The sequence below is a fragment of the Podarcis gaigeae genome, assembly GCF_964106915.1.
Source record: "Podarcis gaigeae genome assembly, chromosome: 1".
NCBI classification, from domain to species: Eukaryota; Metazoa; Chordata; class Lepidosauria; order Squamata; family Lacertidae; genus Podarcis; species Podarcis gaigeae.
Genome location: NC_139678.1, coordinates 15275186 through 15292108, shown reverse-complemented (window position 1 = coordinate 15292108; position 16923 = coordinate 15275186). Strand labels below are relative to the sequence as shown.

Genomic DNA, 16923 nt, shown 5'->3' with positions numbered 1-16923 from the left:
CAGATTGCAGACTTTTAAAAACAACCCCTAAAACAGCAATTTAACATGAATTTTACTATCTAATAAGACCATTGATCCATAAAATGAAAGCAGTAATCAATTCACTGTACTATAAAATAAAACAGTATTGTAGATGATAAAAAATAATTGTTGTTTTTTTTTTACCTGCACTGATGATAGTCATTGTTTGGATGGGGGGCTTTTATCCATTTTCACAGTCACACAATCAATCAATCAATCAATCAATCAGTAGCTGAACTGGAATCCACACAGTCACAAAATCAAATTAACTGAAAAAGTCTCAAAAGAAAAAACACAAAATAAATAGCAAAAACAAAAGCACCAAATATAATCTCCAAATATCACCTCAAAACACTGTAATCGGAAATGGAAGGCTTGAATTACAATGGGGGGATGCAAATTATCAGCGCAACAGGAAACACAGGGGGACTCAAAACGGAGCACGTTCAGCTTCCGAAAAAGGGTTCGAAAACCGGAACACCTACTTCCAGTTTTGCAGTGTTCAGGTTCCAAGTTGTTCATGAACCAAGCTGCTTGAAAATTGAGGTCCCACTGTATAGAGATTCTACTGGGCACACCACAGCAGACATGGTGACTGTGTTCCGTGTGTTGTTTGTGTTTTGCAAAGCCCAAGAATGCAGGAATTCAGGCGGCCGTGTCAAAGGTGCGTGAGCGGCAGACTTACCTGGGAACGCGTAGCTCAGCCTCGTTCATCCAGATTGTACTGGTCGACAACAGGACCGGATCTGAGACGGGGACTCAAGCCGAGCAACTGGCCCAGGACATCGTGAAGGATATAGCAGAGCATGGTAAGGCTTGCCAGCCCCTTGCTGCTTCAGATCCTGGTTCCGTTGGTCTTGTGTGAAGCCTCCAACGCTAGGGTAAAGCATTTTGCCCTGGGCAGCAATCTGTGCCTTGACGGTGTGGCAGGAATGTGCGGATTTGTGACTTTCAGATTCTCTCAAGTTCAGTTTTTCACATTTCTGCATGACTTACAATAATAATTTTGTTATTTATATCCCACCATTCTGGCTGGGTTTCCTCAGCCACTCTGGCCGGCTTACAGTACATATCAAAACATAGTAAAATATAAGCATAAAAAACTTCCTGATACTGGACTGCCTTCAGATGTCTTCTAGAAGTTGTGTAGTTCTTTATCTCCTTGGCCTCTGCTGGGAGGGCATTCCACAGGGAGGGCGTCACTGCCGAGAAGGCCCTCTGCCTCGTTCCCTGTAACCTCACTTTTCACAGTGAGGGAACCACCAGAAGACCCTCTGAAGAGGACCTCAGTGTCCAGGCTGAGTGATGGTGGTGGAGACGCTCCTTCAAGTATACTGGGCCGAGGTATGAAATGAGCAAAACAGCAGTGACCCTTTAAAAGTATTACAAGCCAGGAGAGAGAACTCACTGCAAGAAAATGGTTCCATGCTATTATCATGTTTCTGTCCCTTCATGTACTGTATCTCTATAAAAACACAGGCCACACTTCACAAAAGAACCCTTGTTTGTTTCCTCATGAAAACCCACCAGGTGTGAATTTCTCCTTTGGAATATCATTTTGGTTGCCTAACCATTTCTGCAAGCAGTTTCCCCTAAAATAATGCATTGTGTGTGCAATTTTTTTAGCTAATCTATGTTTGGGGTTGGGGGGGGGGGTTGGCACACTGTCCCCTAATATACACATTTTAGTACACATTATTTGATCAGGGAACTGCATCGTGACATTCAATGATTTTTGAATCTTGAAGCATGGCTGTGTTTCGGTTCAGACATATTGTTACAGGAAGTGTGAATTAGGTAAAATGCTAACCAAATTGGGTTTAACCCCCATAGCTGTGGAGGGGCCACAGCAGGAGGCCTCAGGATCAATCCCTGGCATCTCCAGGTTAAAGCATCAGGTAACAGGTGATGGGAAAGTCCCTTTGCCAAAGATCGGGATGAGTGGCTGCCTTGTAGCAGGTCAAATCTAGCCCCGTGCTCTTTATCTGAGCAATACTAGGTGTGACGAACAAAATATTCTGGTTTGTTTTGAGGCAGCCTTCTGCACATCTCCTTCAAGGCCATACTCTGAGAGACCACCACAACAGCTGTGTGTGCATAGGAGCATTTCCTGGCTCTGGGGTTGCTCATGCAAAGCTGAGAATTCCAGAGGCAGCACATGAAACATTACTCGAGGCACTGCTTCAAATGCAGTCTTTAGCATCCTTCCACTGCGCGGATTGGTCAAGCATTGCTTCTCAGTTTTGCCCTGCCTCCATACACACAGCTGGGTTTTGGAACCTAAAAACACAGGGAGCAACTGCCTTAGACCATGGGTAGGCAAACTAAGGCCCGGGGGCCGGATGCGGCCCAATTGCCTTCTAAATCCGGCCCACGAACCGTCCAGGAATCAGCGTGTTTTTACATGAATAGAATGTGTGCTTTCCAAGGGAGAGAATGTGGTCCCTTCCAGTTCTATAATTCTATTATTCTACCATGCCCAGAAATCTTTAGGAGAGGCCATGACTGACAATGGTACCTTGGTTCTTAAACTTAATCCGTTCCGGAAGTCTGTTCCAAAACCAAAGCGTTCCAAAACCAAGGTGCGCTTTACCATAGAAAATAATGCAAAAGAGATTAATCCATTCCAGACTTTTAAAAACAACCCCTAAAACAGCAATTTAACATGAATCTTACTACCTTACAAGACCATTGATCCATAAACTGAAAGCAATAATCAATGTACTGTACTATAAAATAAACAAAACAGTATTGTAGATGATACAAATTAGAATTAAAAAAAACTTTCTTACCTGCACTGATGATAGTCATTGTTTGGATGGGGGGGGGGGCTTTTATTCATTTTGCAGTGACCCAATCAATCAATAAATTAATCAGTAGCTGAAGTGGGATCCACACAGTCACAAAAACAAATTAACTAAAAAAGCCTCAAAACAAAAAATGCAAAATAAATAGCAAAAACAAAAGCACCAAATATAATCTCCAAATATCACCTCAGAACACTGCAATGGGAAACGGAAGGCTTGAATTACAATGGGCGGACGCAAATTAGCAGCGCAACAGGAAACACAGGGGGACTCAAAAACGGAGCATATTCGGCTTTCAAAAAAAAGTTCGAAAACCAGAACACCTACTTCTGGTTTTGCAGCGTTCGGGTTCCAAGTTGTTTGTGAACTAAGCTGTTCAAAAACCAAGGTACTACTGTACAGTGTTAATGTGCCCTTGGAAATAACATTGCAGTGGCAGCACCAATTTTGTCTGGTATAAGCAAATCAGCAATAGAAGAATGATGGGGGCAGCAGGTAGAATAGAGTCCTTTGCTGTCTAGCAGGAAATGGATCATTTACTCCATGCAAACTAATTGGACACCTCATCAGGGCGGTAACATTTTGTTTGGCTTTTGCAGGAGTGTCGTTTGGTATTGTGGTGAGGACCCTGCATGCAGCCACTGGCAGTAACCGGAGTACTCATGAGGCTGGTGCTACAATTGCTGGGACAGTCGTTGTTCTGTTCCTTGTCTTGCTGCTCTTGGGAGCTGTTCTGCTACTCTACAGAAAAGGGACTTTAAGGTAACAGGATTGGGCCTCATATTCAGTATGTGGTATGGTATTTCGGGAACCGTATGTACCATGGGAGAGCACATATAAATACCCCCCTGCAATTTTTTATTTTTTTAAAAAATCCTTGCATGCAGAAAACAAGCATGTCGGGAAGAAGGCGAGGTTGGAATTTTGCCCCTTGGCATGCTAGGTTTTGATAGGTTCTCAGGCCCACCCAGACACACAAGGCAAAGTAGTGTCCAGCATTCTCCACCAGTCATCAGATCTGTTGCTCTCCCGTTTTGATACAAAAGTTCATCATTCAGTATGAAAACAAGAACTCCCATGGAGCTGGCCTTGTGTCAGGGGTGAGCCAGCAATAAATCACAAGGAGTAAGTGAAGTGAACTCACTATTAAAAGAAACGAGGTCTGCTCAGGAGTGTCAGGACTAATGAGCACAGCAACTCTTATTCATAAGTCTTGCCCATATGAGGCAGTTGTGGAGGCTGAAGATCCCTGCCTTCCCTGAGCTGCCGAAGTCTCTTCTTCCCCTGAGTCCTTCCCAAGTCATCTGAGACTATGCCAGCGTGCCTGTCTCTGCTTCTCCCTCTTCATGCTTCTTCTGGTCCTGGGAGACCAGTGGAGAGGGGAGCCTTCTAAACTAAAAATTCCCAAACGGTATAACATTCCTCATAGGGAAGTTGCTCCAACCCCAGAGTGGCTGGGGAAACCCAGTCAAATGGGTGGGGTACAAATAAGAAACGTTGTTGTTGTTTTGCTGCTGCTCTTTTGCGAACCTCTTCCAGCTCTGCAATATCCTCATTGAGTTGACCAGAACTATACACAGTATTCCAAGTGTGATCACACATGGATCTCTATAATGGTATTCTGGCATTGGCAGTTTTGCGCATAGATAATTAAATTTTCTAATTTACATTTCAAAATATTTATTTAAACAACCTTAAAGCAATGACTTCCCTTCTTCTCTTTCTGTGGTTCATTTTGCAAACCATGTTGTTGTTTAGTTGTTTAGTTGTGTCTGACTCTTTGTACTCCATGGACCAGAGCACACCAGGCACTCCTGTCTTCCACTGCCTCCTGCAGTTTGGTCAAACTCATGCTGGTAGCTTTGAGAACACTGTCCAACCATCTCGTCTTCTGTCGTCCCCTTCTCCTTTTGCCCTCAATCTTTCCCAACATCAGGGTCTTTTCCAGGGAGTCTTCTATTCTCATGAGGGGACCAATTTCCTTCAGAATGGATAGATTTGATCTTCTTGCAGTCCATGGGACTCTCAAGAGTCTCCTCCAGCACCATAATTCAAAAGCATCAATTCTTTGGCAACCAGCCTTCTTTATGGTCCAGCTCTCACTTCCATACATCACTACTGGGAAAACCATAGCTTTAACTATATGGACCTTTGTCTCTGCTTTTTAAGATGCTGTCTAGGTTTTCCATAACTTTTCTCCCAAAAAGCAGGCATCTTTTAATTTCGTGACTGCTGTCACCATCTGCAGTGATGATGAAGCCCAAGAAAGTAAAATCTCTCACTGCCTCCATTTCTTCCCCTTCTATTTGCCAGGAGGTGATGGGCCCAGTGCCCATGATCTTAGTTTTTTGATGTTGAGCTTCAGGCTATATTTTGCTCTCCTCTTTCACCCTCATTAAAAGGTTCTTTAATTCCTCCTCACTTTCTGCCATCAAAGTTGTGTCATCTGCATATCTCAGGTTGTTGATATTTCTTCCGGCGATCTTAATTCCGGCTTAATTGCATACCATACATCCCTGCATATTTTGCATGAATTAAACCATTCCATAATCCATTGTTACATCCACCAAAACTTATTTACACTGTTGAATTTGTCTTAATGCTGCCAGGATTTTTAAATGGAAGACAATTTTCACCCATATATTCAGTAAACATTTTCCAGTCTTCTTTGAACATACAGTGGTACCTCGGGTTAAGTACTTAATTTGTTCCGCAGGTCTATTCTTAACCTGAAACTGTTCTTAACATGAAGCACCACTTTAGCTAATGGGGCCTCCTGCTGCCGCCGTGCCGCTGGAGCCTGATTTCTGTTCTTATCCTGAAGCAAAGTTCTTAACCTGAAGCACTATTTCTGGGTTAGCGGAGTCTGTAACCTAAAGAGTATGTAACCTGAAGCGTATGTAACCCGAGGTACCACTGTACATTCTTCTTGTTCTCTTTGTTGTTGTTGTTTAGTCGTTTAGTCGTGTCCGAGTCTTTGTGACCCCATGGACCAGAACACGCCAGGCACTCCTGTCTTCCACTGCCTCCTGCAGTTTGGTCAGACTCATGTTTGTAGCTTCGAAAACACTGTCCAACCATCTCGTCCTCTGTCGTCCCCTTCTTCTTGTGCCCTCAATCTTTCCCAACATCAGGGTCTTTTCCAAGGAGTCTTCTCTTCTCATGAGGTGGCCAAAGTACTGGAGCCTCAGCTTCAGGATCTGTCCTTCCAGTGAGCACTCAGGGCTGATTTCCTTCAGAATGGAGAGGTTTGATCTTCTTGCAGTCCATGGGACTCTCAAGAGTCTCCTCCAGCACCATAATTCAAAAGCATCAATTCTTCAGCGATCAGCCTTCTTTCTGGTCCAGCTCTCACTTCCATACATCACTACTGGGAAAACCATGGCTTTAACTATACGGACCTTTGTTGGCAAGGTGATGTCTCTGCTTTTTAAGATGCTGTCTAGGTTTGCTATCGCCTTTCTCACAAGGAGCAGGCATCTTTTAATTTTGTGGCTGCTGTCACCAACTGCAGTGATCATGGAGCCCAAAAAGTAAAATCTCTCACTGCCTCCATTTCTTCCCCTTCTATTTGCCAGGAGGTGATGGGACCAGTGGCCATGATCTTTGTTTTTTTGATGTTGAGCTTCAGACCATATTTTGCGCTCTCCTCTTTCACCCTCATTAAAAGGTTCTTTAATTCCTCCTCACTTTTTGCCCTCAAGGTTGTGTTATCTGCATATCTGAGATTCTTGATATTCTTGTTCTCTTATTCCATGTTAAATCTGCAAGCTCTACATATTCCATCAGTTTATGTTGCCATTCTTCTTTGCTTGGGACCTCGCTCATTTTCCAGGGAGTTTTGCTTTCAGTCCTTTCCTAACCATCTCTAGCATGGAATTGGACCCCTTTTCGCAGCTTCTGCACATCTCAGTATTGTCTACATGGGCAGTGGCTCTCCAGGATCTCAGACAGGGATCTCTCCCTTCCCTAGAGATAACTCAGATTGAACCTGGGACCTCCTACATGAAGAGTAAACATGCTAACCATTGACAGACCCCAGATCTTCGTATGCCTATGCTATAGGCAGAAGGCGGGTGGGTAGAGAGAGCTTGCCAGGCAGCCCTTTCCTCTGCCCTAGACTGACCTGCTTGCTCATTGCCATTCTGCCATTTCAGTAGATTATATAAACACATGCTGCAAATATCCAGTGGGCGTAGTGGTTGGTCATGGTGCATGCGTGCCCTTGGCAAGCTTCCAGCTGAAGTCCCAAATGCTCCTTCTATGCGCTCTCAGGGGTAATCTCTGTTCTCGGTGTGTTCCACCAGCTGGCAAACCAATGCGCCATGCTCTGTGCGCTTGGGCTGTTCCTGTTCATTAGTGCTAGCCGTTGCCCCCCCCACACACACACACACCAGGCAGCAAAGCTCCTGGGCCTTGCTTGTTTTCCTTGCTAGTGTCAAGCTGATTAGCATTTCCCCGCAATAAAACAGGAGCTTCGTTTAATTTCTAAATAAAACTCCAAACTTCCGTTGCTGAGAATATAGCATGAATTTCCCTGTGGTGTGGATTTGGAAACTGGGTTTTCTATTGAGACAAAATGTCCTCTCTCTCTCCCCCTCTCCCTCCTTTTTTTTAAAGGCAGGAGGTGTTTGGAGGAAATCTTTTTGTAAATAGAGGATCAGAGCAACCAGGCAAGGAACCTTCCTGTTCTGTGCCTATTTGCATTATCGGTTGTCCTGGGAAAATGTTCTTTGAAGTCACTACAGCCTGTTGGTTTGTGACTATAATCAGGTGGTGAGTAAGAGGGTGGATTGAGTTTGAAATGGTCAAGAATTCGAGACAAGACAAGGGTCTCTTGACTCATTCCTCCTGATCCCAGGTTAAGCAATCATGTAAGTTATATGACTGTCGTCATCAATGGTGTTTCAGTTTCATGGTCACTTGTTCAAACATACACACTATATATACACCCAGTGCTTTTTGGGGGGAGAGGGTTGCGCAAGGGTACGCATACCCCTAAACATTTTGTGAATCTAACGGGAGAAGAATCTAAAAAAAATATTTTTTTTAGTTTCTTCTCTAGCACTGTGAATCGTCAGGTCTACAGAGCCTTGGGGAGGGAGCCAATCCTCCTTGGGGAGCAATAGCCAAGAAGCAACTTGACATGAGGGTGGCATGATCAGGTGCAGTAAAGGTGAAGCAGATGCAAGAGGCAGGGGTTAGGACAGGGCAAGCTTGCCAGGGAAGGAGTTCTTTTGTAGGGGAAGTGGAAGGGTCAAGACTTCTCACATGACCTCTGTTGGCCTACTGGTGATCAAGAGGTAAGGTAAAGGTAAAGGACCCCTAAACGGTTAAGTCCAGTCAGAGGTGACTATGGGGTTGTGGCATTCATCTCACTTTCAGGCTGAGGGAGTTTGTCCACAGACAGCTTTCTGGGTCATGTAGCCAGCAGGACTAAACCGCTTCTGGCACAACAGAACACCGTGACGGAAACCAGAGCACACGGAAATGCTGTTTACCTTCCTGCCACAGTGGTACCTATTCATCTACTTGCACTGGCATGCTTTCGAACTGCAAGGTTGGCAGGAGCTGGAACAGAGCAACAGGAACTCACTCTGTTGCAGAGATTCAAACCGCTGGCCTCAAGAAGCCTCCTTCGGCCAGTGTTCAGTGATGGTGCATAGCTTAAATCTTTGACCATTCCCTGAGTTCAGGGCCTCCAAATGAAACCTCTTATGAGATCAACACAGAATCATAGTATTTCATGGCTGTTGTTTGTGCTGATTTCCAGTCATTTCTCCTTCTACAGATCTCTCGCGTCCGTTCATTTTACCTCCTTGTGGAGCCGAAAAAGGGACCTGGATCTTTCAGGAGAAACAGCCGACAAGGGGTTTGATAATCCCATTTTCGACACACCATGTGACCCAGTGGTAATAATTCCACCTTTATGTAAATCATCATCTTGCAACAGTAGCTCCCTCTGCATCATCTTAGCACACAGAGAAGTCTGCTGTGCAAGTCAATGGATCCCAAAAATGAACGGCTATGAAGCTGCACGAATGCCCAGTTGCAGCTTATGTTCATAGCGTAGCCTGCAATAAAGCCAGGGGATTATTTTAAATGGCAGCGGGGCGGGGGATGGTTAGATAGTAGCCCTCCCCTCAGGGCAGGGGTCAGCCCCCTTGTATGGTGCAATGCACATTTCATGGCAATGTAGAAATAAATAATGAAATTGTTAAGGCAGGAGAAGAAAGGAGGATTTTTATCCCAAGTGCTCAACAAAGATCCTTCTGTGCACCTGGAGGATTCCCCCCAACCACCCCCTTTCTCCTGATTCAGAGACTCCAGAATCCTATAGACTCATTTCAGTCACTGGGCAAGATGCTAAAATATTTCCTGGTATTTTAGCTAATAGATTGGCAAATATATTACCATATTTTTTGCTCCATAAGACGCACTTTTCCCCTCCTAAAAAGTAAGGGGAAATGTGTGTGCGTCTTATGGAGCGAATGCAGGTGGGAGGCTCTGCTCAGCGTTCCCTTTCCCTCCTCCGGGAAAAGCCCCCAAGAGCCACACACACACTCCACACGGCTTGTGAAAGGGAGCGCTGAGCAGAGCCTGTATGCATCCCAGGCTCTGTTCAGCGCTCCCTTTCATGAGCTGTGTGGAGCATGTGTGCAGGTTTTTCCCCGAGGAGGGAGAAGGGCAGCCCGTCACAGCCAGGTACCTAGTATAATCCGTGCAGGTCAAGCAGGTTTCATTAAGCATAGGCATATAGCAGTTCCTGCATGTAAGATGCCGAATGCGGTTTATTACGGAAAACTGTCGAGAAATCCATGTGCGATCGCTTCATTAAATGCTCATAAAGCTTTTGATAAAATGCATGGGAATTATTTGTACCTAGTCCTCTCTCAAAAGAACTTTGATGATGGTTTTCTATTAGCGTCACAACCTTTATATACTAATAGCAAGGCAGTAGTTAGGGTTAATGTACACGACTCTTCCACTCTGTAGATGTACAGAGAGGCACAAAGCAAGGCTGCCCTCTGTCCCTGCTACCTTTCATGTTTGCAATGGAGCCACTCGCAAACGCTGTTCAAAATAATAATAAAATCAACGGCGTTATATGTAACGGTCAATGCTATCCACTCAATTTGCTTGCTGATGATATAGCACTGGTGGTCTCTGATCCAGAAGTGTCGCTAATGGAGGCCATTGGGGAAATTAAAGCATTTGGTACATTTGACAGGATTGAGAAATAATAGAACAAAATCAGAATGGTTGCATCTGAATGTACCAGTTGATATACAAGGTGAATTAAGAGAGAAGACAGGCTTTCAGATCTGTCCACAATATATTAAATATCTTGGAATTCACCACACTTCCACATTCTTCGTTCCAGCAGTCCAGGCTGGAATATCCCAAAACCCACCAAACTGTAGATTTAGGACTAAACCACATGTAACATTGAGCACATCAGCAGCACACCCCCATTTGTTAAAAAGCAGCAATCAGGAGGTATCTTTGATTTAACCATTTACATGCACCACAGTTGCTTCAGCATGCAGTTTGGTCCTTAGAATAAAGCAAAGATAGGGGAAAGGTTTTGTGCAGTATAAGCAACTTTGCATGCATATATATATATATATATATATATATATATATATATGTCCCCAGATATCCAGCTTTTCTAAGTGCAGAAGTGGGTTATCATGCGCACAGCAAACGAACAGCCTTGAGCATTGCTTTGTGAAACGTAAGTGCTGCGTTGACAATATGGATTCATCTCAACCCACAAGATCGACTTTCTCTTCAAAGGATTTAAGCTCCAGAGTTATATTTTGCACCAGCCGCATTAAACACTCTGGTCTCTCTCTCTCTCTCTTCTAGGCTTTAGCTGGTGCGTGCTCCGTGGAGGAGGAGGAGGAGGAGGCACCGAAGGAGATGGCGAGCAAAAATAGCGAGCTCTATTACATTAATCCTTTATATGATGAAACGGAACTTTGTGCTTAACATCAAAGCTGTCAGAGGAAGACTATCCTGTCATCCTGTACTTTGCTTGCCGTTTCAACAGCCTCAGCCACTGCGGAGACCAGCTCACCAATGCACAGATCCTGCTCACTTCAGTGGGGACAGTGCAGAAGCATTCCCTGGTGATCGGCCCCCAAAGCTATTTTGACGCCGCCTTGTCTTAAAAATACTGCTTAATTTTCAAATGGGAGAGCATATCAAATTGCTGGGTGGTCCTCATGAAAATCAGAAAGGGTCTGCAAATCTTTTTCTCATCAGTAGTGGAATATGTGTCGTCACTGAATTTCAATAAAGAATGCCTATCGCACTAAAGCAATTAGAGCCTATTTCGTATCATTTGTGCATTGCTATTTCCTCCCATCCTTAAGGGAGAGCAATGAGTGGGATGGCATCGCCCAAGAACCTCTCCACCTGCCTGGTGACTGTGGAACGCCCTCCCATCAGATGTCAATGAGACAAACAACTACCAGACTTTTAGACGACATCTGAAGGCAGCCCTGTTTAGGGAAGCTTTTAATGCATTTTTAATATTTTGCTGGAAGCCGCCCAGAGTGGCTGGGGAAGCCCAGCCAAATGGGTGGGGTATAAATACATTATTATTATTATTATTATTATTATTATTATTATTATTATTATTATTATTCCCCAACAGCTTAGGGTAGGCTTGGGAGTCAAGGGCAGGTGGCGCACCGAATGGCACCCCCCTCAGTGAGGACACCCGGGGTGGTCCGCCCCCCGACCCCCTTCCTACGCCCCTGCTTGCATGCAGAACGTCCCACATTCGAACGCTAATATCTCTGGCTAGGGCTGGGGAAGACTTTCTGGCTGAAAACGTGTCATGTTCTCTGCCACTCAGAATAGACACAGTACCGAGCTAGATGGAGCAATAGCCTGGGTCAATATATGGCAGCTTCCTGTATTGCTGGACTTCTAGCTGAACTCAATAGGTTGGAATCTACATCTGAATTCTCACAGAATTTTGGAACAGTCTCTCTCTTTTAATGATCCTCACCATCAAATTGCTGCCTTGTAGAAAGGCACCTTGAAAGGCGATGAATTCAGGAACACACACCCCGCCAATGAATTCTCAGTGAGAATTCGCATATTTTCTTCTTCTAGTGCTTCGCTCAGCATTGTAGGGGCTGCATATGCAATCAGGCAGTGATTTGTGTGAACAGGACTGGCACAGATAAGTTTCGATGTCACTTGCTTGTTCCTCTGGCTGCTTTTAGAGAGATTATCTAGAGATTTTCTCGGCAGAATTCTTAGCAAGTGCTCCCTTCCTCCCGTCTTTTGCTTATGCTCAGATTTTCTCGTTTCATTTTATCGGAGTCTGACATTTGGTCTCATAGCTTCTTTGGGATTCTCCAGATGGTTTTCTGATGCCAGAAGAGAAATACGTTGGCAGAATGAGAAAGGTAAAGAGAGGTGAGGTGCAAAGGACCCTGGGTAAGATCACAGACACATTCACACATGCAAACCCAGACCTTTAGAACAGGGGTGGGGAAGCCTTCTGAGCCCAAGGACCCAGCGATACAGCTGCAAATAAAACATGTTGTAAAGTGCAATATACAAATGTGACACCAGATGGCAACAGTGAGCTAGGTCAAATTCAATGTATTTTTCAAAACTTTTTTTTTTTTTTTAAGAATTTTTCTATGTGTGAAGATTCCACCTATGTCTTGCCTTCCATGGTGGGGAACATTTTGAGAGCTGTGGGTCAGGGACAGGAAGGGGCAGGGGAAAATGGGGGCAGAACAGTGTATGTGACTCTTACCTTCACACAATTCATTACTTTCCTGTCATGCAAAGGACACTCAAACTCCTTGACAGGAGCAAGCCAGCAGTAAATCACACTGAGCAAGTTGAAGCTGATTCTTTATTAGCAAAAACAGGATCTGCAGAGGAGTGTCAGGTCTAATGAGCACAGCAACTCATCTTCGGCAGGTCTCCCATGAAGCCATTGCTGAGATTGAATGCCCCAACCTTCCCACAGCTGCCCTCCTCTCCAGGGTTTTCCTCAAGCAACCTGAGACTGAGCTTGAGTGAAGCTAACTTCTCCTCCGTCCTCTTCATGCCTCTCCTGATTCTGGGAGACCAGGAGGGAGAGGGGAGCTTGTCACAACAGGAGGGGGAAACACCTGTGACTCTCCACCAGCCTGACTCATCTCTGCCTCTTGGGCTCCCTCCTCTCCTGCTTCAGCTTCTGCTCCTGATTCTGGACTGCTCTCTGCCACAGATCCCCCCTGCCCACTTGTTGTTGTTTAATTGTGTCCAACTCTTCGTGACCCCATGGACCAGAGCGGGCCAGGCACTCCTGTCTTCCACTGCCTCCCGCAGTTTGGTCAGACTCATGCTGGTAGCTTCAAGAACACTGTCCAACCATCTCATCCTCTGTCGTCCCCTTCTCCTTGTGCCCTCCATCTTTCCCAACATCAGGGTCTTTTCCAGGGAGTCTTCTCTTCTCATGAGGTGGCCAAAGTCTTGGAGCCTCAGCTTCATGATCTGTCCTTCCAGTGAGTACTCAGGGCTGATTTCCTTCAGAATGGAGAGGTTTGATCTTCTTGCAGTCCATGGGACTCTCAAGAGTCTCCTCCAGCACCATAATTCAAAAGCATCAATTCTTCGGCGATCAGCCTTCTTTATGGTCTAGCTCTCACTTTCATACATCACTACTGGGAAAACCATAGCTTCAACTATACGGACCTTTGTTGGCAAGGTGATGTCTCTGCTTTTTTGCATTTTTTTGCCCCAGCCCACTAATCTCTGTTATTTCTTCAGTTTATGACAACTCCTCCTCCTAGCCTTTCCCTCTTCTCCCTTCAACCACTCATTGTGGCAGGGCGGGGCCTGGCAACACCTACAATCATCCCATCTTATGGTGTTTTCCCAGCGTGACGGATTGGGTGGGAGAGAGAAAGAAAGAGAACATGCATCCAAAAGGGTATGCAATGTATTTGCCCCATTCCTGGAGTTGATTGTTCAGTAATGTTCCTTCACGAAAACGGGAAGGAGAGATTAAAAAGGATTTCCCCTCGGTTCTTCTTGGACAAGTTATAAGCATCACTTCATAGATTTGACAGAAAGCTTAGGGCTTTGCAGGAAAGCAAGGAGGAATCTCAGTCCTCCGACTCCTTATTCTCCCTCCCTGAGCATAGAACCCTGCCATATGAGGCAACTACCTTACTCTGCCAATTGATAGGGCCGGCTCTGAGCAGCAGCCAGCAAATACCTCCAGTTTCAAACCAAAGAGAACCAGTTCTTTCCTCACATTGGCATTGCATTGTAAGACTTCATTTTTAAAGCCCAACAACAGGATCTTCTGCAAATGGGAAAGTGACGAAAACACACACGCAACTGCGGTTTATTGATGGGAGCCTGCCGGCAGATGATCTGCACAGGAAGTTATGGCAACCTGATTCTCCCCCACCCGCCCTTATTCTTTTTTACTGTTATTATTTTAGTGGCTAGAATCCCTCTTCCTTCTCTCTCTCTCTCCCTTTGGAGAGGAGACCTTGGAACTCATTTTGATATATATCACGAGCACTGCCAAAATGTGACAGCTACTCTATAGCATTTAAAAGCATTGCGCACCTGTCTCCAGGATAATGGCTCGCTGGAGATGTGAGGATGAAAATTGAATTTGTCTTCCAATATGTTTCTTGCCCAGATCAGATGTACCTCCTATTCCAAACCTCGGCATGGGCTGGTTTACTGCCATAGACGGGAGCAGGAGGAAAGCATGCACACAAATGATGGGAAGGTCTTTCCAATGACCTTCGGGAAAGCTTAGGAAATGCAAGCTAAGCATCAGAAGCAGTGCTGGATGCGCCAGTGGGAGGGCAGAAGATCCTGTGGTCGCTTGCTCCCTCCTGATTTCAAACCACATGTGATTGGTTGGTGGGAGATGGGGCAGTTACAGCTCAGGGGGAAGAGCGTAGCACCCAAAGCAGGACATGTTGGGATGGCATCGGTAATTCCGGGGTGTTCTGGTCAAATTGGGATGGTTGATGAGTATGGGAAAGTGCAAAGCTAGGCTGATAAGGGGTGTAACCTGGGGAGAGTTCTAGGGGCCAGGCAGAAAGACTTGGAGGGCCACATTTGCTCCCTAGGCCTGAGGTCACCGATCCTAGACTTACAAGGTTGTTGTAATAACAAAATCGTACATATGACACATTTTGAACACTCGGAAAGTGCTCTACTACTAATACTACTACTACTAATAATTTATTTATTTATTTATCCCCTGCCCATCTGGCTGGGTTTCCCCAGACACTCTGGGTGGCTTCCAACAGAATATTAAAATACAGTAATACATCAAACATTAAAAGCTTCCCTAAACAGGGCTGCCTTCAGATGTCTTCTAAATGTCTGGTAGTTGTTCCTCTCTTTGACATCTGGTGGGAGGACGTTCCACAAGCCGGGTGCCACTACCGAGAAGGCCCTCTGCAAATGTTGTTTGTTTTATTTTCATACTAGGGAAAGCTTCTCTGGTGGCTAATGTTATAGGCAAAGAAGTAAGCCAAGCAAAAAAGAAAGAAAGAAAGAAAAAGGCTGCACATCCTATGGCAGAGTTGGGAAAACAATTGTGTGTGTGTGTACGTGTGTGTGTGTGTGTGTGTGTGTGTATTCCCTTTCGTGCAACCTACTGAGGGTCACATGCCTGTGGTGGGTGGAGCCAGAGGTAAAAGTGGGTGGGGCAACCCATGCAAATTTCCCTTTTGCAGTTTCTGCATTCCATTCTTCTATATCCTCCTTCCAGCCTGCCAAGAGGCAGCATCCTAGTTGAAGGACATATTCCCACCTGCCAAAAACACGGGGGGGGGGGGGCTAAGCAGGGCCAGTGAGGGATGTGGCTTGGGGAGGGTTATGAGGGCCACGTAGAGAGGCCTCAGGGGCCACTTTGCTCCCCAAGCCTGAAGCTCCCTCTAAAGTTCTGATCTACATTTCCGCCTGGAAACATTTCAGCGTTTCCTTCCGATCCCTTCTTTCCCGCATTTTCAGTCTGTTCCGGCTCTGTTTATCCTTGCAGCTACTCGTGTCAGTGCTTGGGAGAGAAAAGGGAAGAAAAGCTGTCTGATGAGCACAACCCTGACTAAGGGGCCAGGAAAAGAAAAAAGCAATAATTATAGGGACCGTTGCCCAGCTCAGCGGTGAAACGCAATTTCTCAGCCAAGAGGGTGCAGCGGGTGAGGGCATCTTGGTACAAATATACCAGTGTGAAAATCGAGTGAGTCACGCAGAGGGATGTTTTGATCTAAGGAGAGCATGTGCCAGGGATAACATGGCAAAATGCAGTGTATGTCAAGGAGGAGGAGGGCTTCAGCCGGCGTGAAATTTATGCCACCTATCAAGGCAGGTTAGCAGTTTGGTATTTGGGAGTCAGGATTCCCTCTGCAAGCGAGGATGATTTCGCAAGGCATTAGCATCAGCGGCGAGAGCTTAAGGTCACTTACTGAAAAGACTTTAATTAAAGCGGTGATCAATTCTGTCAGCGTGCTAACAAAGCACATTCTGTTCCCTTCCTGAGGGAAGACACGTCCCATCACCCACTCAGGGGCTTTTCAAAGAAGTTGGAGGCAGGGCCGGCTGCTGTGAACTTGCTGGAAATGGTGGGATGCTCTGATAAGCTGGCCTCACTCCTTTAGGTCTAAGCTGCATGCCTCTGCAGCCTCATCCTTCGAGGGGGCTGAGGGCCGGAGGGAAGGATGGGAAGGGGTGCAAGAGGCATTTCCTCCATCATGGGACTGATTTCTCTCGCAGAAAGACTTGGGCTGCAAAGCTCCCGGGCGATTCCTTTCCATTAAAAATTTTGTTTATGAATTTCCCAGAAATGCAATACAATCAATTCCAGTGTCCAGTGTCCCTTAGTGATTAACTTCCCTTCCATGGTTTCCTCAAATGATTATTCTATTCCTTCTTTCCTCCACCTTATTCTGAAAAGAACTTTTTCTGCTGAGCATACTCCAGACTGGCTAGCGTTTTAGCATGTTTATAATATATATATTTTTTAAAATCTATGGTTTTCAATCCTCCTTGAAGGTTGCCTCATCTCGTTCTCTTAATTTGACGAGTTAAACTT

The 16923-nt window shown here is 45.4% G+C and overlaps 1 protein-coding gene across 3 annotated transcripts in view; it reads left to right on the top strand.

Annotated features, from left to right (window-relative positions):
- AMN (amnion associated transmembrane protein) overlaps positions 1 to 11137 on the top strand; it is an 84101-nt gene extending 72964 nt beyond the window's left edge. For 2 of the 3 annotated variants that reach the window (XM_083734964.1, XM_083734963.1), the window contains exons 9-12: positions 650 to 830; positions 3428 to 3590; positions 8620 to 8740; positions 10701 to 11137. In XM_083734964.1, the coding sequence (XP_083591090.1) occupies positions 650 to 830; positions 3428 to 3590; positions 8620 to 8740; positions 10701 to 10823 (588 nt within the window). In that variant the 3' untranslated portion in view covers positions 10824 to 11137. The remainder of the gene's footprint in view (positions 1 to 649; positions 831 to 3427; positions 3591 to 8619; positions 8741 to 10700) is intronic. The other variant, XM_083734965.1, reaches the window with a different exon arrangement.
- The last annotated feature ends 5786 nt before the right edge of the window (positions 11138 to 16923 follow it).